The sequence below is a fragment of the Ictalurus punctatus genome, chromosome 7 (genome assembly GCF_001660625.3).
Source record: "Ictalurus punctatus breed USDA103 chromosome 7, Coco_2.0, whole genome shotgun sequence".
NCBI classification, from domain to species: domain Eukaryota; kingdom Metazoa; phylum Chordata; class Actinopteri; order Siluriformes; family Ictaluridae; genus Ictalurus; species Ictalurus punctatus.
In genome coordinates, this window is record NC_030422.2 from 11,441,549 (window position 1) to 11,466,085 (window position 24,537).

The following is a 24,537-nucleotide window of genomic DNA, read 5'->3' on the forward strand; positions in this document are numbered from 1 at the left end:
AAGTTAAGTATGTAAACAAACAAACTGCTAACAAATCAAATAAATAAATGCTAAGCAATTAAACAAATGACCGTCCAATCACTGATCAGCATTCTTCCCGAGAGCCAATCACCAATCAGCGCTGTGTGGCCCACCCTCGTACTTCTCCGTTCTTTGTCTTCTCAGCGATATTTCTCAGTAATTAAAGCGAGTTATTCCACCTGTAACCGCTTCATTTTGCGTATGGGATTTCGTAAAAAGGTTTGTTTGCCGTGCCGTGACCAAAGACAACATCCTTCCATAAGACAGAAAAAGTAATCAATCATGTATTTTCTACTCGGATGCTCCGTTATATCCTGAGTTTCTTTGGAAAATCTTCCTTTCTCGTGTACCTGAATCTGCGATTTGCAATTTGATAAAACAGTGATCATGATCCATCACCAGACATGCAAATGAGTCCATGATGTCACCTAGCTACGTTTACATTCGGAGCGTCCTTTAAGCTACTTTGTTTTGTTTGGATGTTTACTCTTGTGACAAATTAAAACGTCTACGTGAATTCATGCGGTGAATTCCAAACGGTCGATCCTTGAGCACATGACCTCAACCAGCTTAGGGGTCATTATGGAAAAATAGATATGGTGGATCAATCCGACTCATGATGGTTTTGAATTTCCAGCGTGACAGATCCAGCACACTAGATATCTAGCTAGAGAATCAAAATGGACACTTGGTTACAAACTACTGAAAAAACCCACAATAGAAACCCTCATAGAATTTGTATTGGTTTTAATGGAAACCATAATGGTATTGGTAATTGCTCTATTGGTAATTTGTTGCTTTCTGTTGGTGGCATGTTATGTCCAGTGGATATCGTTCTCAACCAATAATGGTAATGGTTTGTAATGGTATTTTTTAAATGGAAACCATTAGATGCTTTCACCGACATTCTAGAACATTTCCATGCGGGGTTTTAGTATTTTAAACACAGACGCTGTTTAATTCATTCCCTTTGGGATAACGTCGTTGAGAGTGACGCCAGCTTCTGTTGGCCCGTAATTCATTCACACTGTAAACAACCACCAGTGATGTAAAATATTTTATTTTTTTCTGTAAATGTTCCTAAATTCAGTTCCTTGAATACCAAACCCTATAATCGCTCTGTGTACTTCAAAAGGCTTCATTTTCCAAAACTGTTGAGACCTACTATACAGCGGAGGAGGGGGAAAAAAACACCACCGGGGAAAAGGTCGACATATTTTACAAGACAAGAAAAATATTCAGGAAACATTTTTTTTTGATACAGCTGTTCAAAATATATACAACTGAGTCTTTCTGGAAAGAAAAATAAAAAAAATTAAAAATAATAAAATCATGCCCTGTACAATTTCCGGGGTAAAACTGGGGTCGCTTGTGTACAAGAGAGAAGAAAGAACGTTTCGAAAATGATTATAAGTGTGAAATGTGAACAGGACGAAATATTACCGGCGTGTGTCAACAACCCCCAATCCACCCCCCCGGTTATAAATTACATCATGACATTACGCATTGTCGTCACGGACACGTCAAAAATATCTCCGGGTTCTCTGCGGAGAAGGAAATAGATTCTGTCACCGCAAAAATTTTCCACAAAACCATCGACACGCGTCTAATTTCTGACAAGTCGATAATTCCGAGTGTATGTACAATTAAAAATAATAATAATAAAAATCACGATGACTAAAGCTTATTGGGTTAAAACAACTTACAAATCGTGTCTGATCTGTTTTAGAGTCGTGATGATTTGATTCGCAATAAAAAGTGTATTTCACAAACCAGATTTATCATGATCTATTTTTTTTTTTTGGTAACGTTTTTTTATGTAGGCTAGCTACCGAGTGACTTCATGACACATGCGCAAGTACTGAATAACAGCTATAGAATAACATACAGTTGTGTGTGTGTGTGTAATATGTGTGTATATATATATATATATATATATATATATATATATATATATATATATATATACACACACACACACATACACACGTTATTTGTGGAATCTTTCACGACGGGAAAAAAAAAACTGAGGAAAAAAATATCCTTCACGTTATTACAGCACCACTTGTTAGCCAACTTATTATCGCCGTCCATGTTTCCTGGTTGCCTAGCAACGCTTTTCCCATGGCTTTTAAAAAAGAGAAAACACCCCCTCCCCCTGAAATTTTATTGTCAGTGCTTGTGTTACTTCATACGTACATGTACAAGTAAGTGACATAAGCGCTACGACATCCTATAAATGTGCAATTCGAGGCTTACGCATGTGTTACAAAGTCCTTATGAAGGTAGCGGTTTGCTGTAATGCCTATAAAATAAAAAAAAGTGGTCAGAACGAATCACAAAAGCCACTAGGATACCAGACAGAGAAAATACTTAATTGAAATTCCTTTGCGATTCTGTACAGAATAGGTGTTTAAAATAACCTCTGAGACGACGCGCAACCGCATTAAATAATTCTTTTTTGAAAAGAAGGAGGAAAAGAGAAAAACAAAAACAAAACAAAAACAGAGCACATCTAAAACATCGATATGAATAAGGTAGTATTTGGTCGATCGTCATTCCGATATTTTTCATTTATGTACAATTTATTTACAGACGTAACAGAAATCTCTTCATACCGTGAAGTCTCTGCTCTCTTTACTTTTCTTCTTCTTCTTTTTTTTGTTTTGTTTAAATCTATCACATCATTAAAAACAGGCGCACTCATTCACTCACACGGTAATAAATACAAAAACACAATTTTTTCTTACACACGAAAAAAAAAAAAAGAGCAAAACAAAACAACCGAGATTAAAACTGACTCATGGAATCAAGTATTTGTCTTTTTTCTCTCTCTCTATCTCTCTCTCTCTCTCTCCATCTCGTGAGTTTCATCAGTTTTCTTCTTCTTCTTTTTAGTGCAAGTTACTTTTTTGTTTTTTTTTTGTTTTCCCTTTTTTTTTTGGAAGTCCTTACATTCTTCGTTCAGTGATGTTCTACGTTACAGTTAGCGGATAGCTCCGCCCACTTTATTATTATTATTTTTTTAATCCCCCAACCAATAAGGCATATCCGGTACAGTGATCGCTCTCTCGCGCTCGTCTTTCGTCTCATTCGCTGGTGAAAATTTCCCCTTTACATATACACGCACTCGCTCGCTCACGCACGCACGCACGCACACACACGGCACATGCAGGTTAAATCGAAACTCCCCCAGAGAACGATGCAAATGGCTCTAACACAAATGTGTGTTTTCCTCTTGATTTCGCACAAAAAGATCCTCAGTCACCTCGTCGCTGTCGTTTTCTTCGTCGTCGTCTTCTTTTTTTCCCCCCTGCCTTCAGTCTTCAGCGTCTCGGCACCGCTGAATTTCAGGAACGACCGGGTCCTTATCCTGTTGTGGTTTTTTTTGTTTTGTTTTTTTAAAACAACAAAAAATTGTAATCTAGTTCATCCACTTGCGGCAGTTTGCTGCCCCACACAGACACGCCACCTTGCTGTGGTTGTCCACCAAAGCCAGTCTGTAATCGTAGCACAGCTAAAAACACACAAAGTAGTGTTAAAGGAAGTGAAATGTACTGTAAAGGAAGACTGACCGCTTACGACAGAAACGCAGGCATTAACGCGAGATGGCTACGTGGATAAAACTGAACAACTTCCTGCATATATTCAAATATCCGAAGATCTAAGTGTTCTATAATGCGTTCGTAGATCGCGTGCTGCTTAGAGAAAAGTCACGATTTCGCCAAATTGGATTATCCTCCAACGATTACAATCATTTTATTTATTAAAAGAACAACACATAATACTGTTCATCTCGTCACCGTTACATTTAACACGTCGCGGAACGTCCATGAACGTACGTGAAACAGTCGTTCCCTAAACAGCATCTCTCTGTTTCTTTCTTTACATTTTTTTTAATGCACAAAATCACAACCACTTTCTCCTGAAGACCGATGGGGGGAGGGGTATTTTTAAATAACAAAACAAGCCCTGGTGAACGAGCTGTCACTATGGAAACGATAACGTATTAGAATGAGAGCGTTTGATTTAATCCTAAAATGAAACCTGCGCTGCTGTCAAGAGCTGCTGTTATAGAAAATATATATAAGGATTTTTATTATTAGTATTAGTAGTAGTAGTATTGTGTGTGTGTTGGGTGTGTTACCTCTTCTCCTTTCTCGATCCTGCGGTTGGCGCTGATGATTATTTTGTAGCCTCGCTCGAAGGTCACGACCTCTGCCACGCAGTTTGGCGAGCAGGAATGATTGATGTACCTACACACACACACACACACATTTTATACTGAGTTCATATTAAAATGATAAAATTATCTTGAAATGTCTGCCGTAACAATACTGTGTCTTCACTATTGCGGTATATCATGCGACTGATTATCAGGACGTCTTCAACAACAACAGGAACAGCAATTCATATAAAATGTATGTAAAACATCTTATAATTAATACATCTAATATACGTACACATAACATGTAGCAACCAATGAGTTCTAGTTACAGATTTATTTACATCCTTTACTTATTTGTTTATTTTTACCTTGCAGGGCTTCCAGAGCACGTAGCATCGATCACACAGTCGCCGTCGATGCGGAACATGAATGCCACTCGGTTCTGAGAGACAAAAATAAAATAAAATCTGACTCATTTAGCTATATGTAAGCAACAAAACACTGCATCAGAGAAAACTAATCAACACCTTCTGACCAATCAGGATCCAGAATTTTCTAACTTTACCGAACATTCCTCCCGCCCCCCTGCCTTTTTTCACCCAAAAAAAAAAAACGTAAATAAAAAAATCGAATTCATTTCGTATTAAAACGTGTTCTATAATTTATATTTTTATACAGAATACACACCTTGGCCTTGTAGTGCTGCCCCTTCCTCATGGCCACTTCGTTACGCAGGATGTTTCCGAGATACTCTATCACCATTGTCTGCTTCTCGATGTCCCGAGCAGCGAAGAGTCCCAGGCCCTGTACGCACACACACGCACACTTAATTCATTGTTCTGCAGCTTCACGGTTTTTCTTTTACATATGAAAAAAGCAGATGTTGACCTGGATGCGCGAGTGGGCGAGGTAAACATTGCTCTTCCACTCGCTGCTCAGTCGCCGGTACTGAGACGACTTGGAGTGAACAAAGTGTTTACAGTGGGACGAGCCGGCCTCCGGAGGAGCAGAGTTCTGGATCGCTAAGGACGTCCGGTTCCACGAGGATAAGATCTCTAACCTGGGTGATGGACGGAGTTAAAATTTTTATCATTATTATTATTTGTAAATAAGAAGCTCAAACCACATTTTCAGATGCTGACACTGACCTTTGACCCTGCGGGTAGCTCTTGAGCTCGGATCGGGCGCTGCCTGAGGGGTTGATGGATAAGGGAAGCTCCAGCATAGGGTTGCGCCCGTAACGGAAGCGGTACCTCGAACAAGCCTGCACACCCGGCAGCTAACCCCAAAAAAATCACAACACAACACAAAAAGAAGCAACGTGAGACGGGAATGAATCACCAACCTTAGAGAGATAACTAGCTCTGAGTCAAATTTCATTTGTAAATATCCGTCAAACTGATTTTATTCCATATTTTATACATATACATATACACACACACACACACACACACACAAATATATATATATATATATATATATATATATATATATATATATATATATATATATATATATATATATACACACACACACACACACACATACACATATATGTTCATATGCATGCAGGTTAATTGAAAAGCCATGTATGGAATTAGAGGATTATTATCTTTAGTTAGTGTTATTACTCACCGATTCGGCGATGCGCGTGACTGCGGACACGGTGAGACCGAACAGGTCTTCTCCTTTCAGGTAGATCGGGAAAAGACGTAGCATTCCAGTTTCTGCCCTTCGTTCTGCTACAGAGCCCAGGACTTTATCCCACACTCCTACACACACACGGAGATGTTAAAGTACAAGACAGTACAAACTGCACATATACTCATATTAATGTCCATCTGTGAAATTTTAAACCAGCTAAAACCTTCATCCTTATTAACAATGCCTATGAATATGAACATGCAAATTGGTAACATGCCCCCCCCCAAGCCGCCCTTAACAGCTAGTTACTAGTAACTCGTTAACACAGGTCGACGCACCCGGGGTTTCACCACGTCTTGAATTTTTATCCGTCACTCATTGATTACCAGTTATCTAACCCTAGATCAAGTGTCACCATGACAACTACGTTAGCTAGCGAGTTATTGTAGCACACAGGATTAGTGGATATAAGCTTCTCGTCATCATCCTGCGATAATTTGCATACATCAGGCATGGTTTAAGGGTGTGGAGACTATTACATAGCCACATCGCCAACTCCCCCCCCACCAAATTCAGTTTCATAATATATATATATATATATATCTATGTACATATGCGCACTCTGCACACCTTTAGCCGTGGTGTCGGTGAGCAGTAGGTCTTCGTAGCCCTTCTCCAGGACTCGGATGCAGAACTCCGGCCGCCCTTGGCGCTCCTCAACGGTGCACACGTAGCGGCAACGCCGGTGTCCGTGCCTCATGCTCCAGTACAGACGGCTAGCCTCATATCCGGGCGGGAAAATGGTGTTGGACGAGTGGAAGTGGGGCATCAGGGCAGGTGGAAGCTGCCCCATGGTGTGAAAGAGCAAGCTGCCCACACGAAACGTGTGTCCAAGCTCTGGACGCTGAACGGCAGCCGCCAGCTGCCGCAGTTCATCGCGTTGGACATAGACGCGACGGAAAACAGAAAAACAGCGCAACTGCTGGTCCTCCAGGTGCAGAAGGGCACCGGAACCAGAGATTCGGGGCCGATGCTGGTGGCACAACATGGTTTTGTCCTTAAAAAAGGTGCATCCGGCCTGCAAAGCGCATGTGAAGTGGTAGACGTTGAGGCATCGGAGTCGGTGGCAACCGCTGGTGGCGCCCAGGCGCTGGCAGAAGGCGCAGGAGACAGTTCGACCCCGCTGACGCGCCTGCTCCACGTTGATCAGGGCACCTGCCTGGGTTTCGTACACCTCCGAGGACCAGAGGGCGCAGTTCAGATGAACCCAAGTGTCCAGGTCCAGGTTGAGGAGGCGAGCAGCACCGTCCGTCACCCCGTCACCCTCCTGATGGCAGAAGCAACAGCGGCGCCGGTCTCGGAGAGATGGGCAAGGACGCAGAGACGAGTTCAGCTGAAGCAGGAGATCCTCCACCGCCTTCTCAGGCGCCGGAGATCCGGTTTTCGGGACCATGATCTGCATCGTCCACTTGCGCCAACGCAGGCCTTTCCAGTGTTTCCCAAGGTGCCAGGGTTTCTCGTCCGACTGGTTCTGCAAACAAGGCTTGAGCTTTACAGTTAATTTGAGGTTCTGCCCTTCGGGAACACTCGGCTCCACCTTGGGCTGCATTTTTAGAGGCTCCAGCGGAGCAAGCGTGACATGGAGTCCAGGTCGAGTGGGGGAAGGTGGCAAAGTCTTGGGCTGAAGCTGGGCCAAACAGTGGACATCTAAAGAGGACATGTTGTTGTTGTACTGGTGCTGTGCTTTGGATGGACTTCCTCCTTTCACAGACAGGTCTGAAAGCAGGGCCACAGATGCCTGGAGACACAATATTTAGCCTTAACTTTCGGACACCTGTCATCATAACTGTGAATCCCTTCAGTGTGATCATATGATTTTCTACAATGTGATATTTATTAATCGTCTTGGAACACAGGTATGGAACAAACCTTGGTGTCACTGCTGCCTTTGGACTGTGAAGAGGAGTAAAGTATGAGACAACTGTGGCTGCAGAACACCAGATCTCCGTCAGAGCTTGGCTGAGAGTCCTGTAGCACAAACAGAGTGAAGAAATTTACAACAGACGTCATTTGGTAAAGGTAAAGACACCAATAGTCATACCAAATGTTTTTCTGAGAATCGAATACTGATAACTCATCAGGAGTTTAATGTAATTCCCCGTAGCACCGCATTTCACTTTCATCGGCGTGGTGAAGCCGTGCCACACTGAAATGCAATCCGTGTCCAATAACAGCCATGCTGACGCTGTCATTTAGGAGTTCAAATGTTCTTAAATGTTCTTACCTGTGCTTTGTTTTGATGATCTTTGGGTTTCCTCACGCCGCCCCCCAGAATGACCACTTTACAATGGCGGCACCACTGCGGCTTCGGACCCGGGCTGCCCGAGCCGTCCCGATATTGCTCTCTGCCTCTCATGGGACCTGTAAGCAAGCAACAATTAAATAATTTTCTCAGATCATGTAACTGACAGACTGCTGTCCCACCCCCCTCCCTCCACTGATTCTAGTAAAAAGGCTTCGAGAGCGACTTGAGAGCATCATTGGCTTTCTCAGTTTGGGGGAAAAAATTTTTTTTCATTTATTATGCAAATCTCGTCAGTCAAACACAATCAGAACTCACTTTTATCCAGGTGCCGGTTCTGCTGATGTTGAGCACCTGTTTGCAAGTTCATCCTTTCTGCACCGTGAGCCTGCACTGGACGCGGCTCAAGGCCTTGCGCCAAGGCCTTATGGGTGCCCAGACTGCTGTGCGGCCACGGTCCACCGCTCACTTCGTAACTGCTGGGGATCTTCACCCGGATGAGGTCGGCGATGGCGGCTACCACGTCGGTGATGTTCTAAAACAGCAAAAGAATTCACTCAAACACATGAACAGCCTCCTCCCACCAAATCCTCCCTTCTCTTATCTCAGCGCATCCTCACCTCGGCGGCAGCGGGCTTGAGCATGATGGCTATGGAGACAAGGCCTGGGCCGTTCTGCGGCGTTCCGAATGGAGAGCCGAAGAACATGGACGAGGGCTCGGTTTTAATCTCCCTCAGCTTAGTCTCGGAGCCTAAAGAGATGAGGTGGGAAAAAAAGAGTGTGAATTTTTATTATTTTATTTTTATAAAGCATCTGTTATGTTTATGTTTATGTTAAACGTAAAAAAGTGAGACCTTTCCCTCTGGATTTCGGGAACATGGGCACAACTGGAGAGACTGATGGAGACGGAGGCTCCTGTTTGACCAGAGACAAATCCGGATAGCGGCTGATCTCCATGCCGACCACGCTCTCCGGAGACGAGGAAGGAACAAAACTGTCCGGTGTGTCCCTGTCCTCGCAGTGTTCCTGTCCCCTGCACGGAATTTTTTTTTTTTAAAAAGGGACCAGAAAAAAAAACATCTATGAAGGTTTTCATTCGGTGAAAAGCCGGTCTTAAACCATTTTTTCCACTTGTCTGATGGTCCTTTCCCAATGACAGAGCTGGTGCCAAATCTGGACCAGTTTCACACCTCTACAGCTGACCATCTCAGCAAAAAAGTTACCAGTTTGGAACGGAGAACTGGTAACGACTAGGGAACGGCACCATGACAACAATTTGAGCAACTAACAACTCAGACTAGACACGATGTGACCAACTGGAATACCAGAATTCCAACAAACTTGACCACGTGACCAGACAGACAACTGAAAAGACATTTAAAAAAAAAAAAAAGTATTACAATAAGATGTACCTCAGCTCTTCCTGGTTGTTGTGAGGGGGTGTGGGTAACGAAGCAGGTACGTCCACCGTTTTGGGGCCGTGAGCAAGAGCTCTGGCAAAGAGCTCCTCCTCAGTCTTAAAAGGTACGTGCAGCGGTCTCGAAGGCAGCCCTTTGGTCACTATGTAGGTGACAGGAAAAATATTTTATCCACACACACTAAAAATCGGTGCATACACATTCCTAAAGAAGCATGGCCTGAAAATCAGTAATCCGTTTTAGTCTTTCAGCGCCGAGCCTCACCATCATGGCCGCCCACGACGGCTGCTTTACCCGCCAGTTCCTCTGTTGTGGCAAAGCCGTTGAGCAACTTCTGGCGCGCCACGGGCGGAGGTGTAGGAGGAAGAGATGCTGGAGGGGTCGGAGGGTTACTCAGGTTGTTCTGCTGTTGGAGACAGAACAGAAAACTCCGCACAATGAGCCGGGCTCAATTAAATCAGATATGTTATTAATTAATTAATCAATTAGTCAAATAAATAAATAAATAAATAGATAAATAAATAGATAAATAAATAAATGTGAAAAGCGGTGGTTCCCATCATGACATACTTTGTAAATGAGCTGGGAGTAATAATCCGACATTCCATCCAACGAGGCGCTTCCGAAAGCACCGGAAAGACGGCTTTCTCCGTCTAGCTGCCCGCTGCCATAGGGCACGAAATGGGCAAAATTTACACCGACCAGGGGCTCCATCAGAGGCAATAGAGAGAGCTGCTGCTGCTGATGGCAGATGGAGACAGACAGAGAGAGAGAGAGAGAGAGAGAAAGGGGGGAGGAAAGAAGAGCTGTGAGTGTGAGAAATTAGAAACAGATTAGGAGCCTAGAGAGATGGGCTCTCGAGGTTATATGACAGTTTAATTAACGCAGAGCCTTGATATCGGTCTTGATATCTACTGATGTAAAATGGTAAATTTTTCATGCAGAGTTTTATCAGAATGCTGATGAAATAAAGATTGGTGTAACTCGACAATGATCTGATTTGTCAGGAGGTTAAAAAAACAAAACAAAAAAACAACAAAAAAAACCTAATGGACAAGTTCACCACTGTGACAAAAACATGACTGCACTTGTTTATATAAAGTGGTAACAACTTACGTCGCATTTACTTCCCAATACACCGGATTGATTTCTTGAAGCCTATTAAGAGTTGGAGGTGGGTATTTTGAGGATGGGGAAAACCTTGAACCTGGGACTCCAAGACTAGACATTGTAATCTACAAGACAGCTAGAGTAGGTATGTATGAGAGATTCTCTCGAGCTTACCTGCTTCAGATTAGTCATTACTGGATCATTGGAGGGATACACGGCTTGTCTCTCATCCTCCTCCTTCTTCCTCTTTTTGGAGCGAGGGCCCGGACGCTCTCCACTCTTCAGTGCACGCTTGGTCCTTTGCTTTTTCTTGTCCTCGGACATCAATGGGCTACTGAAGTCAGGGTTAAACGAGAGCTGGCTGTCTGAGAAGGTCTGTATGAAAGACAAATGAAGAATGTGTACACTCAAGAGACTGATGGAGAAAAATACACTTATGAGGAAAAAAAAAAAGAAAAAAAAAAAAAGGCAAATCTTTACCCCACTGCTGTCTATGGAGCTCTGTCTGAGAAGAGCCTTGCTGTCCATTGAAGTTTCCTCCTCTGATCTCATGCAGTCCTCAGACTTCTGGTGAGGTAAATGGGGCGAAGGTGTCTTCTTGTTTTTCAGGAGATGTTTCAGGAGCTCGTTCCCTCCTTCTCCTTTTGAGCTACCTGCTGGACTCTGGCCTGTGGGATGTGGCGACGTGCCTTCCTTGTCCCCTTCCACTTTTACGACGCCCATACCCACACTCATCTCGGTGCCTTTTGGACCATGGCAGTCACTGGCTTCGATCCTTTCCAATTTGATGTTCGTGAGAATCTTGTCCTGTATGTCCTGCTGACCCGCGTTCATCTCGGTCGCTCCGCAATAGCTACCTTCGGAAAGCTGTCGCTCCAGCTCCGAGTGGTGCTGGCTGCTTTGAGAGCCTGGGGTGGAGGAGCCAGGCTGGGAGGTCTCGCACAGTTCCTGATCTCCGAAGAGCAAAGGATTCCTGGTGGGTGTGGACGATGTATCTGATACACAGGGTGTCAACGGGGCAGTTAGGTCAGAGTGCGGTGTAGATGGCGCCCTTAAAGGCTCGGAGTCCTCGTCGTTCTTTTTCTTGCGGTTCCGTTTCTTCTTCGTCTTTTCATCTGGGATAATGTTGGAATAAAGCTGAATCAGGGATGGGCCAGATCCTGGAAAGTTTGGTGGAAGAGGAGTAGTTGATTCTATGCCAAAAGAATGACCCTGACCAGGATTCTGTTGTACCATGTTTGGGCCAGGGAATCTTGTTGGTCTGGGTTGCCCTGGAACAAAATGAGAGCCGTGTGGTACTTGGTTGTCCGGCCCAAAACCTGGTCTTACTTCCTGAGGGAAGGGGCCATTTCCCATCATGGGTCCAGAAGACGGGGCTCCGATTCCAGGCTGCATCCCTGGTTGCTGGGGAAATCCTGGCCCTTGCATTTGCTGCTGAGGTCTATGTTGCTGCATGAAGTCCTGAGGCAAGTTCTGGTTATAGAAGGGCATCTGGCTGAGGAGGCCTTGCTGCTGCTCAATTTCCATGCGCTGTTTCATACGCTGTCTCTCCACCTCCTTCATCAGCTGCACCCTCTGCCTCTCCTGCTGCTCCCGAAGCCTCTCCTTTCGCTCTCGTTCCTGGAAACCTTCACTGAACGGATTGGTGTCGTCGAAATTCACATGAGGAGACTCGCCGGCGACTTGCCCCTGAGCAGGCCTGGCTAAGGTTTGCTGAGGAGCAGGGCCTTGCATCATCTGAGGAGGCATTACACCTGGGATCTGAGGTCCAATTGGGCCTGGAGCTCCAGGACGCCAGCCAGGCATGTTGGGAATATTTGCTTGGTTTGGATGCATCTGCATGGGCATGGCTGGACCCATAACAGGTTGGTTCACAGGGCCGGTTGGCATCATGCCTGGATGACCTTGCATTGGCAACATGCCAGGCATCACCTGAGGCTGCTGTTTGACCCGGTACTCTTCTATCAGCTCCGCGTGCTCTTTCTGTTGTTTCCGAATCTGACGTATAGAAAATAAGACACCGGTTGCTGACCAAACCGTACACGATCTCCTACGATACTGCTGATTTAAAAATAAACAGGTATCTACATCACCTGTTCGAGCTGTTTCTGCACCACACCCTGCTGCTCCGTGACGTGTTTCAGTTGCTCTGCGTCCTCCTCAGGAAACTCCCGTCCTGCTTTCTTAGCCGTCCTCTGCTTAGCTGACAAGGCCTTCTTTGACTTCCTGTGAGCCCCGATCTGCTCCTCGAGAAACCTCTGCTGCATCTGGAGAAGCTTCTGGGTCTCCCGAAGCCAGTCTTCGTACTGTATTTTCTGCGCTTCATCTAAGAAAGGAAGCGCAAAAATAAAAAATCAAGCTGAATAAAATCTGATCACACATGCAGTCATTGGCGGTGCATCACATTTTGAAAAATAACCCAAAACACTTACTGGTGAATCCTTGACCAAAACTTGGAGGACTGGGTCTTGTCATGTATGGAGCCAGTTTGCCATCCTGAATAAAGGGAGTCATCGAAAATCATGAAAAGTTTATAAACACTCACTTGGTATTTAAACCCTGATGGACTAAATTGAAAAGGTAGACCTGACTCTTACAGTACTGACGGGAAAGCAGTCGCTTTTCTCCAAATTTAACTCATAACCTGAAACGGAACTGAAGGTTTCCAGAACACCCAAAACAGCAGGCATAGACGCAACAGGATCGGTTACATACCATAACAAATCATCAGCGTATAGTGACAATTTGCATTCGACACCGTACTGGACTATTCTTTTAAATAAGTGGGAAGATCTTAATATGGCACGTAGAGGCTCAACAGCGGCAGAAAAGAGCGGGGGTGATAAGGGACAGCCTTGGCGATGCCCTCGTCCGAGAGCAGAATAATCGGTAATGAATATCGTTCGTATGAACACTGGCTTTAGGGGATGAGTAAAGGAGGCGAATCCCAAACATAAATTTAGCCCTGAATCCGAATTTCCTCAAAATTGTAAACATGTCACTCAACCCCGTCGAATGCTTTTCCGGCATCTAAAGAAATTACAATCCAATAACCCTTCTTAGAAAATTCAACTGGAAACCTGTCTGGGCCAGGGGCTTTGGAAATTAAGATTTATAAAGAGAAGAGTAAAATTATTTAAAATTAGCATTCATTTCCATGTGATCTGTAGTGATATTATTATACAAGTGATTTTAATACTAGGTATCAGAAGGGAAGCATCCTGTTGCCATGGCTGATGTGCCAGTAAACACCCTGTTCGTAGTATGACTTGCGAGTATGTAGTAACAAGAGCTCTGCCTCTTTTCATCGTAATAAGATCGGATTCTGCTCGTAAGTCAGGACGTTTAAGTAGTTTTGGAGAAGGATTCAGTTGCGTATCTTCGATCGAGGGTCGCAGATGTGAGTTCGTTAAGCCTAGCAGCGTGCCTTTTATTAGCAAGAGAAATAATCAGCCCTCTGAGACAGGACTTAAGTTAAATCACCGCTAATTCATTTCTGGACAATTTAGGAACACGGGTCTGAAAACAAACGCCATACCTGTGCCATCGCCTGCTGGGGAGGAACACATCCGTCTGGATCCTGCGGCCCCTGAGCCGTTTGAGTGCCTGCTGGAAATCTGAAAGAACATCGGACAAGTGTAAAGAACACAAACACCGCAGTACACGGAAGGATATTTTAATAAACATCAATCGATGACAAAATACTCACTTGTTCATGACCATCTGCGACATTCCCATATTGTTTTGAACCATTACTTTGTTGATTCCCTTCAAGGCCACCATCTTTGCTTTCATGATCGGATCGGTAATGGCGTCAAAATCTAAAAACAAAACAAACCTATAATTTGAGATGTACAGATTCCGACAGTGCACTTTGTATGGTAACTAAGCTTGTGATATATTGATTATTTAGTAAGCCCAGCACTAAGTGTTTAGGTGATTCGTAGCATTAGTATCTTTTGTGATAAATTCCACTACAGCGCTTACCTATATTAGGGAAGAATGTGTCGTTGGACCGCTGTCTGATCATAGCCTGCATCTGCTTCTGCTGCTGCTGTTCCTGCCTCTCCTGATCCAGAAGATCTTGCAGCAAGAGAGGCTGCTCCTCTAGTAGCAGTGGTCGATTCTGCTGGGACAACATGGCTTGGGCCTGAGGAAGAATGCCAGGTTGTTCTACCGAAAGCAGAGCATCCTTTTGGTCCACTCCAAACACGGAACCTGAGGGTTGATCCTGCATGGAACCCGAATGGACGTCTAATGGACCCTCGGTTTGAGCAGAAACCATTGATTGGTCTACGAGGCCAGAATTCATTCCTTGTACGGATATGGCTCCTTGATCCAGCAGAGTCGAATTAAGTGCCTGTTGTAGGCTGGGTTCCTGAAGAGTCACTTGCTGACCACAGTTCTCTTGTTTATGTGGTTTATTATCTGGAGGCACGTTGACAAGTAAGCTAGATAGCACTGGAGTGGAATCAGGGTGAACACCAGGTTTTGGAACGGCATCCGTGCTACCTCTGAAGTCTTCCTGATTAACAACTGGAGTGTTTGTTATTTGATTTTTGCAAGAATTCTCTTGTGAACCACCACTGACCTCAGTTTTGATATCTTTTTCTGATTTCAAAGAAACCTGATTATCAACCTCTTTGATGTTATCTAACGACTGCTCGGGTTTGTCCTCAGCTTTTCCTTCTGCAGAGGTGGAATCAGAAGATAAGGATCCATCATTTGGACTCTCAGGCTTTTTCTCATCTTGCTCCTTTTGGAGGTCAGCGCTGTCGCTGTGATCATCAATGGGATCATTGAGATCCAAATCCTCACTAAGGTCTAGGTCTGCATCAGTGTACGCAATTATATCAAATTTCCCAGCTGTCAAGAAGATGTCTTCTAAGTGCAGGTCATTAGCTTCCAGATCCAGATCTTTTCCATCATCGGCATCAAGATTTAGGTTCTCTAAATCTGTATCTACTAGGTCCTTCACCTCCACATCTTCAAGGTCCTTCACAGCTGATTCATCCGCATCAATTTTCTCCTCAGATCCTTCATTTATGGGTAAATCAACCTCACTTGATGGTCCGGAAGACGATGCAGGAAAATTTGATGGGACGGTTCCACTAAAAGTCTCGTTTGAAGCAGGTTGGCTCATTGACCTCATGAGTGGAATTTGCCCGGTTCTTATCGGAACACTGGACTGATGCAAGTTGTCCATACTTATTGTCTCATGCATGTCTGCACCTACTCCCTGAGTTTGACTCATGCTAGAATCCACAGATTTAGGACCCTGATTGTTCGAATAGCCCATGTCTTGTCCACTCATGAAACCTGGAGGTCGCTGAAATTGTGAGGGTGATTCCATTCGGTTTCCCTGCATAACAGGAGGTCCAAAGGGAAGCCGGAGCCTGCTCTCAGGAGGTCTGTGCCTGAGTTCTATAAAAGGCTGTCCCATGATATTGTGTTGCTGCATATGCATGCCTTGAGGTGGTAAAGGCTGAAGTCCCATTGAGTTGCCTCCTAAGGACTTCCCCAGATCTATAGACATGGACCTTCTCATTTGCGGATGACCTTCCATCATTGAATCTTGCATTTGATTCATGGGGGGTCTTAAAACTGGCCCTTGAACACCAGAGGGAAAGCCCAACCTACAATTGGTGAAATTTTTTAAATAATTATTATAATTTCCATCACTCTCTGTTTTATATAGTATGTTATGTTAAAATTCCCTTATACTCACCTGGGTCCTGTTTGCCTGAGGTTATTTGTGTCTCCAGGAAACTGGGGTCTTGGAAATTGCCCATCAGGAAAAGAGCCTCGCTGATCTCCTGGGTATGGTCCATGGAATCTCTGAGGGCCCCTCACAGCTCCTGGACCAGGATATGGTGGAGGTGGTCGGTTGAATATGTCATTTTGCTGACCTCGTGCGTCTTGACTCCAGTGTTGAGGTGTTCCTGGAGTTATGGGCACCGGCTGCTCCTGTGGGCTCTTTTCTTGACGAATGGCACTTTTTTGTTGCTGCTGCCTGAGAAGCAGCTCTCGAATACGCTGACGCTATAACCAAAACAGTGCAGAAATGAACATATTCTGTAAACAAAAATGACTAAAATACCAAGATACCAAGTAAATGCGGAAAATATCGAGAAATATCTTCGTTGTCCTTTCATTACGGTATAGCTGTGTTATATCACGTTTGTGCTAATTACACCAAGAAAAGTCAGCTAACCCATTTAAATTTCTTCAAATGTGATATTTGGCATACTGTACCTGTCTCAGCCTCTCCTCAGCTTCTGCAAGTGGAACAGTTTGAACATCTGTGTTCAGTTGTCCCATTGCTACAGTACTATGTCCCAACCCTTGTTGCTCCCTGTTTTCTGCAAACTGAGGGTGAGGATTCATGGGTGCCTGTTCAAATGGGTCATGAACTGGAGTCCGGCTTGGCTGACTAGACGGAGACTGAGACATACTGTTTTCATCTGCCAGACTGGGGTGTCGTGGAGTCTGAGACCCTGGAACTGCTGGACTGGCAAACGTATCCTGCATCAAGACCTGAGGTGGTGAAAACGCATCCTGAGTGGACATGGGTCCTGGTCGTATACCCTGTGCTGCACCTCCAGGATGAGGTGTCCTAGGGCCTTGCGCAAATGGATCATGGAGTAAAGACTGAGTGACTCCTACTGGCTGAGCATGAGGGTCAGGTCCTATTGGTCGAGCCATTGCAGGGGGATGATTAAATGGGTCTTGATTCCTTTGGTAATTTTGGGGTCTGGGGAACCTTTCTGGTACCCCTGGGTGTGGTGTCCCAGGTGGCTGTGCATAAGGATCCAACGACATGGGTGACTGCATGCGATTCTGTGTTTGCTGGGAAGGCTGATTCATCATGACAGGATGAGATGCAGCAGACTGGCGAGAGTAAGGTTCGGGGTCATGTGGTCTAGGAGTTCCTGGCATTCGAGCATATGGATTAGAATATGGAGACTGAGCAAAAGGATCACAATGAGAGAAATCTGGTCTAGAGGTCGAGAGGGTACGTGCATACGGAATTCCAGTGGACTGATGTGCCATTGGCCCAGGCTGTGTAAAAGAGTGAGGCTGAGGTTGCCGAGTAACTCTTGCTTGATTCTCAAAGCCTTCATTCATCACAGGATGTGGAGTAAGTGGAGGATGTGCGTATGGGTCATTCTGTTGACCCTGCACAAAAACGTCTGCAGGACGAGGGGGTATCATTGGTCTTTCAAAGGGATCCCCACTTGGTCTTCTTGAGTGCATGGCTGCGTTTGAGTCCTGAGGCTGAGGTGGTGGCATGGGGGTTTTGAAGGGCTGGACAGACCCAGATTCATTACTTCCTGGGATGGGAGCAAGTAGAGGGCGGGCATAGGGATCTGAAAGTATCAACTTGCCAGGAGGCATTCGTGGATATGCTTCCTTTCTCACTGCTCCCCTGGAGAATGGATCGTGTCCCGGAGAACCGATTATGTGTCTCCCTTCAACGGGCTGACCCACCCGGGGAGGGCACATAGGCTTGAGAAAGGGGTCTGTTGGACCTGCAGGCCTTGGCGTGTCTGGAGGCTTAGCGTATGGATCAACATTAAGGGCTGTGGGTGAACCGATAGATTCATGACCTGAAGAAGGTTTCCCACGCTCCTCAGAGAGACTCCTTGGCGATTTCCCAGATTCAGAGTTCCGACGGACGGCAGCCGGGCCACCCGGTGGTGGTCTCGGTGTGCCCACCATTTTGGCATAAGGATCCCAGGGTGATGATGGCCTAGAACCAGAAGAGCCTGGAGAGAACATCTGAGGGGACTGTGGCTGAGATCCTGAAGACAAGGGTGGAGGGTGTGGACGTAAAAAGACGTCATCTGGAGAACCCGCCGTGGTAGTTCCTGGGATTTGTGGTTTAGAGAACCCATTTTTGGAAGTGGCCTGCATAGGAGACATTTCCCCGTTGCTGGACTGTGATGAAGCTGGACTCTGGAGGCTACCAGAGCCGTCTAGGTCGGCTTGACCTCCTTTGAGGTGCTGCTGTTGCTGTTGTTGAAGCTGCTCGTTCTTCACCTGCTCAAGTTTTTGCGTAGCTTCGATCTTGGCTTGTTGCTTACTTTTCTGTCTCATTTGCTGCAATAAAACAAAACATTTGCTAAATACAGGCAAAATTATTTGTGCACTCAGACTACTAAAAATGGATGCTTTGGAAATCATTGCAACTATGGACGAAAGACCTAACTCTCTACAAATCTACCAAAGCAAGCAAATACGATTCATTGAATCTTAGCATGAAGGCCACTAAAGTGAGTATTTCCAACGAAACAGCGCAACACTTTCTGTAATTATGTACCGTTTCAGCCTATCCACGGTAGATCAATCCTACCTCATATTATTTGTGCGGAAGAGAAATTATAAACGGTCCTCTCGTCATAAAAAAGTGCACTTAATTGGTAGAAAACGGAAGCACGGCCGCATGGCAATACAATTAACTGAAACCTTTACAGCAAAGCGAGTTTCCATGACTGTTAATCTACAACAGCTGTAGAAAGCAATCAACCACACAGTACGTTTTTTTTTCCCCCACTTGCTGCTGTTCAGCAGATTGGGTTTGATGAGAAGATAATAAGAACATAAGGGTAATGGAGTGATAAAAAAATAAACAAGCTTTAAGTGAAATGGATTTTCCAGACTTCATGCCCGTCTCTGGACTGACCGAGCAGAAACAAAAATGACTCTCTACGCTTAATGAACAAGACAGATTAGGAAGCAAGATCTTTTCCGTAACTATCGATAAAGGAACTGTTGAACTGATATATTTCAGTACTCGTTTTAAATTTAACATCTTAATATTCAATAACGTGTGAAAGGCAGTCAGAAATCTAACATTTTGTTAAACTGGCTGTTTCCAAGAAATACTTAAACATGGGAGAAAAAAGAACAAGTCACATTCTTTAGAGTTCATTGAAGTTCCACTGGATCGTTAAGAGTGCGTTCACACTCAGAAAAAAGGGCTGGTCAGAGTGATTTCTAGTACAAATTTTGTGCCAAACCAACAAAAAAACAAAGCTCTAACCAGTCCTCCATAGTACCGACTAACTATCTAGCCTAGCTTGCTTTTTTTGTGACAGGGAGGTTGTTTCGCGTCACTATAGCTTTGGAGGCAGAAAATCAAGAGCTTTTTTGAAGAGAGTTAAAAGTCAGACATCACGTCACGTACCCCGTGATGAGCATCCTAAAAATATGGATGTGGTTTATATTTTCAGTTTTGCAACGACTGTTTTTTCTCCTCATTTTTGCTCACTAACAGGACAAATTTTTCACCAGCACTCTGTCCTCTACGTTTTATTTTCATGCTGGTCCCTTGAGCAGTGACCTGATCAGTCAGGAGGTAAATAAGCATTTGACATCACTCGGTGCCATTTCTGAAGCCTTTTTTTTTAAGCGCCCTGCGGTGACCAAAATATGCTGGCACTTTTTATACATAGCCACGTTCCACCTGCCTTGCAGCCTTTTCCTTAGCCGTAAGTCCCTTAACAAGACCCTAGGCATAGCCTATAATCTTATTTTTTACGGATAAGGAAAAAAAAACTAATTTGTTTGCTGTCTGTTAATAACAGAGAAGCAGGTGAATGTTTTGCAGTTCAGTAACATGCCGAGCAATTCTCAAATTGTTTTTAAATGTGTTTGCCCAGCATGGCTTTACCTGTCTCAGCTTCCATTCCTGTTCCTGCTCAGATTCCTTGTGCTTTAGAGGATCCTTGAACAGAAGCTCAGGGTCCAGAGGAGGAATAGCAGGATCAAACACTTCCAAAGGCTGCGAGGTCTGTGGCTGTTGCTGCCTCTTAATCGTCTCGTTAGACATTTGGACTTTGTTGATGCGTAGTGCCGCTCTGTTATCCCGAGCCTTTTGCTGTAAGCGACATACATCCAGTCGAGCGGTTAACGCGGCGCCAGTGCAAAGAGTCCTCAAATGGACAATGGCTATTATTCTATTATTAAAGAACGGAGTAGGTTCAATCAAAGGTTATACCACATATGGAGCTCTGTCTTGAGAACTTGCTTTCCTCCACAGCTTGGCGATTTGTTTCACTCGTGTTTGCCAATCTGCAGAATAAATTTCAACAATCTTTAAAAAAAAACAATAATAAAGAGGCATTCGGCTGAATTATGATTTATTACCCGAGTAAACCACACCCACCTGGGTATTCCTCTTTGAGGTTGGGGAAGTTGACGTTCGTGTAGAGGACTGGGGCGACGGTAGCGAGTTCTCCCAGAGTCTCTTCTTTCTCCCATTTCAGCATGCTCTTCTGAGCCGTGGATAAGGAATCTGTCTCTCCCTCGGCTGCAGGAGCCGGACCGGGAACCGGAGCAGGAGAGGGACTCGGACCTGGACCGGTGGCGGACCACGGCGCCGCTGCATCCCGCGACATCGGACCAAACTTCCTGTCCCTGTTCAACACACACAATCTCGCAGCGTCACGTACAGATATCTACAGCAAGCTCCAGAAATACCAGTTAGTGGATGTCAGAGATTTTGTTGCAAAGTCTTGATCAGGGTGGCCCCGAAAAAATAAGTAAAAAAACCTGACCTCCGTTCAATACGTAGGTATCAAATTTTAGACGGTCCTTTAAAGATTTCCTTAAACGTGAAACCCGAGATTGTCCCTCGTGTCCATGCTCACCTCAGATTGTCAGGAAAAGGCATGCGTTGCATGGGAGGGAAGTTTCGCACCACGTCCACTCCGGGAGCCATCTGTGATGGAGGGAACTGCTGATTGGGGTTCATCAGTCCATTTATCACTGGCATTCTGGGAAACATTCCTAGAGGGGGGAAAAATAAATTGCAATATTAATAATACTACACACGTTACTATGTGTAAATTCGGAGTATCCATCAAATTAACAAACGTCCCAGATTGTCCTTGCTAAAGAACACGGTGTGTACGGGAGGGGATTAACGGGAGGGGAAAAAAACACAAAAAATACAATAAACGCACAATTGTGCAAATGTTATGACTCTCATGGATTCATGTTAATCTTTAAATCGGGCTGCTTCGATGCACATGATGGGGCCCAAGTGACATACCTGAGTTCATCTGGATGGGCGGGGGCCCCTGTCCTGGATGCCCATGTATAGTGTGTGTTCCCTGGGTTTGGGGAGGAGCTTGAGTGGCCTGGGTGGTGCTGGGGCTCAACACGGCAGTGAAGAGGTCCTCAACATCCTTTCCCTCCAGCTCTGTGAGGAGATAAGCCGTTATAACATACAGCGCATCTGCACAACACAACACATACTAGATTTTACACTTAAAAAAAAAAAATTTATCTGTAATGTTAACTATTACATTTAGCTAAACCATGGAAACACAAGCTGAGTATTTCCATAGATTAGGTCAATTTGGCTAGCTGACGAAATTTAACATGACCTGACAAGCAGACAATTTTAATGTATGAACTAGCAGCTATGAAAGGATAGCATTACCTAGCTAGGTATATTAGCCAGCTCTTGAATGGAGGGTAAAGTTGAAATTTAAAAAAATAATTTATTCCCATTGTTTAGCTAAATTTTCTTAGCTGACATAACACATAAAACAACCGGAAAAACTGAATAAGTTTAACATCCAACTAACAAAATGAGCTAAACTGTGGAAAGCTAGCATTCATTAACTGGCTACGTTACTCAAATCATCTGGGAAATTACTTGTTGAACGATTAAAAATATTTCTAACTAAATTTAGCTAGCAAATGAACTAGCAACAGCCACCTATCCAACTAACTATATACTAAAGAAAGCTAGCATTTGTTTAGCTAGTTATGCTAATCAACTCTTCAATGCAATCTGAGTATTTGTTGAGATATCAAACATTCTACTAGTATGTTTAAGTACAAATTCAGCAAGCAACCCATAATCAAACCTCACATGCAGTGTGTAACATACAAACTAGCAACATCCACCTATCTAACTAGCAAAATTAGCTAAACTACAAAAAGCTAGCATTACTGTTGCTCAATTTCAAGTATTCCCATAATTCTGCTAAATTTCGCTAGCTACATTCGGCAGACGTCGTGTTTAAATCCAGCTAACTAGAATGTTACATACACTGCCTGTCAGAGTGTGTGATGCAACTTAGCTAGTTTAGCCAGTGTTTGTGAATAAACAAACAAACGTCACATCGACATCACAAGAAAAGCGTGAAAACTGAAAGAAGACGTACCTGGTATTTTATACAGTCTGCTCAGAATGGATTCTGTAAAAGAAAAGGGATCTGCTTTTAGTGTTGCTCTTAAACACACGTCAAAATTCCTCTTAGTATAAAGCGAACGTACTGACCATCCGTCACCATCTTGTCCAGTTCGGGGCTCAGGATGCCGTCCAGCGGCTCGTCCTGATGAGACACCCGTCCCTGGTTTGACTGAGAAGAAACCGAAGCCTCTTCTGTAAGAGGAGCAACGTCCAGTCCAGCTGCAGGGGGAAAAAAAAGAAACACATAATGCTCCCTGTATCAGTGGAATCTAAAAGTTCTAACAAAATATAAGATTAAGGGTTTTAACGTTATTTCAGAGATATTATTAATGGTTATTACTGTGCGTTAACAGTTATAAATAGTTAAAAATTAGTCCGTAATACTTATATAAATTTTCTGAACTGTAAAACCTACGCATCACATTTACTGAGTGCACTACTTACGTACTTCATTTTCGGCACTACACGACTTGCGTACTTCATTTTCGGCACTACACGACTTGCGTACTTCATTTACGGCACCAGACGACTTGCGTACTTCATTTACGGCAATACACGACTTGCGTACTTCATTTAAGGCACCAGACGACTTGCGTACTTCATTTTCGGCACTACACTACTTACGTACTTCATTTTTGGCACTACACTACTTGCGTACTTTTTTTTTCGGCACTATACTACTTGCATACTTTATTTTCTGGCCTATACTATTTACATACTTTATTATCTGGGTTATACTATTCACAGGACTGTACCATTCCATATTTCCATACAGACTAAACTACCTTAATAATTTTCCCCCCAGACTAAACTACTAACCAATATTTTTCCAGACAATACCAAATTGTCTAGACAATCCTGTCTACATTCCGTATTTCCAAACCATTCTAGTCATACGCAGTATTTTCCAGACTATACTGCCTATATACTATATCTTCCAGACTTATATCACATTTCCCAACAACAGTACCAGAAAATACCAATATACTACAGACTATACTATACTACATCAAATGTTCTGAACTATACCACCAACATACCAGTTTCTGGACTAAACTATTTATATTCAGCAGTTTCCAGATCATACTACTTTCTGTATTTATCCTTCTATAATATCTACATTCCATAATTCCCAGTCTATACTACCTAGACACATTATTACCCAGACTACACTACTTACATTCTAATTTTCCAAATTATACCACAGTCAGACATCATGGTTTTCGGTCTATACTTACTACATATCTTATTTTCCAGACTATTTATATACCAATACATACTAATGTACCGACGATACCTTATTTTCTGGACTTAGATCTTGCATTTTCCCGACCACACTACTTACTCTAGTCAGCAGACTGTATAATTCCATATTTTACAGACATTACTACCTAAATATCTTGTATTTCCCAGACTATACTACCACCATACCAAATTTTCTGCTTACAAGTCATATTTTCCAATCTATATCACATGTATAATATATTTTCCAGACCTTCACGTCACATTTCCTGGACAATAGTACCTACTGTACTTTCTAGACTACACTAATATACGACATACTATATTTGACAATCTACATACTGCATTTTCTGGCCTATACTACACTATACTACTTACACATCATAGTTTCCAAACTATACTTCATACATACCATATT

The 24,537-nt window shown here is 43.8% G+C and overlaps 1 protein-coding gene across 7 annotated transcripts in view; it reads right to left on the reverse strand.

The window, feature by feature from the left end:
* Positions 1 to 1,065: 1,065 nt before the first annotated feature.
* The window catches only part of kmt2cb (lysine (K)-specific methyltransferase 2Cb), a 60,722-nt gene continuing 37,250 nt past the window's right edge, over positions 1,066 to 24,537 (reverse strand). For 5 of the 7 annotated variants that reach the window (XM_017471549.3, XM_017471550.3, XM_047156702.2 and 2 more), the window contains 32 exons: positions 22,965 to 23,096; positions 22,849 to 22,881; positions 21,723 to 21,872; positions 21,319 to 21,457; positions 20,835 to 21,085; positions 20,667 to 20,740; positions 20,340 to 20,546; positions 16,919 to 18,766; positions 16,392 to 16,705; positions 14,651 to 16,299; positions 14,373 to 14,484; positions 14,202 to 14,280; positions 13,096 to 13,159; positions 12,757 to 12,989; positions 11,144 to 12,661; positions 10,838 to 11,038; positions 10,124 to 10,294; positions 9,818 to 9,959; positions 9,548 to 9,695; positions 8,990 to 9,168; positions 8,756 to 8,886; positions 8,454 to 8,670; positions 8,118 to 8,254; positions 7,763 to 7,861; positions 6,464 to 7,631; positions 5,825 to 5,961; positions 5,338 to 5,468; positions 5,078 to 5,249; positions 4,877 to 4,993; positions 4,558 to 4,631; positions 4,169 to 4,277; positions 1,066 to 3,538 (listed from right to left, as the gene is read on the reverse strand). In XM_017471549.3, coding sequence (XP_017327038.1) covers positions 3,446 to 3,538; positions 4,169 to 4,277; positions 4,558 to 4,631; positions 4,877 to 4,993; positions 5,078 to 5,249; positions 5,338 to 5,468; positions 5,825 to 5,961; positions 6,464 to 7,631; positions 7,763 to 7,861; positions 8,118 to 8,254; positions 8,454 to 8,670; positions 8,756 to 8,886; positions 8,990 to 9,168; positions 9,548 to 9,695; positions 9,818 to 9,959; positions 10,124 to 10,294; positions 10,838 to 11,038; positions 11,144 to 12,661; positions 12,757 to 12,989; positions 13,096 to 13,159; positions 14,202 to 14,280; positions 14,373 to 14,484; positions 14,651 to 16,299; positions 16,392 to 16,705; positions 16,919 to 18,766; positions 20,340 to 20,546; positions 20,667 to 20,740; positions 20,835 to 21,085; positions 21,319 to 21,457; positions 21,723 to 21,872; positions 22,849 to 22,881; positions 22,965 to 23,096 — 10,229 coding nt within the window. In that variant the 3' untranslated portion in view covers positions 1,066 to 3,445. The remainder of the gene's footprint in view (positions 3,539 to 4,168; positions 4,278 to 4,557; positions 4,632 to 4,876; positions 4,994 to 5,077; positions 5,250 to 5,337; positions 5,469 to 5,824; positions 5,962 to 6,463; positions 7,632 to 7,762; positions 7,862 to 8,117; positions 8,255 to 8,453; positions 8,671 to 8,755; positions 8,887 to 8,989; positions 9,169 to 9,547; positions 9,696 to 9,817; positions 9,960 to 10,123; positions 10,295 to 10,837; positions 11,039 to 11,143; positions 12,662 to 12,756; positions 12,990 to 13,095; positions 13,160 to 14,201; positions 14,281 to 14,372; positions 14,485 to 14,650; positions 16,300 to 16,391; positions 16,706 to 16,918; positions 18,767 to 20,339; positions 20,547 to 20,666; positions 20,741 to 20,834; positions 21,086 to 21,318; positions 21,458 to 21,722; positions 21,873 to 22,848; positions 22,882 to 22,964; positions 23,097 to 24,537) is intronic. The other 2 variants (XM_017471547.3, XM_017471546.3) reach the window with 2 other exon arrangements.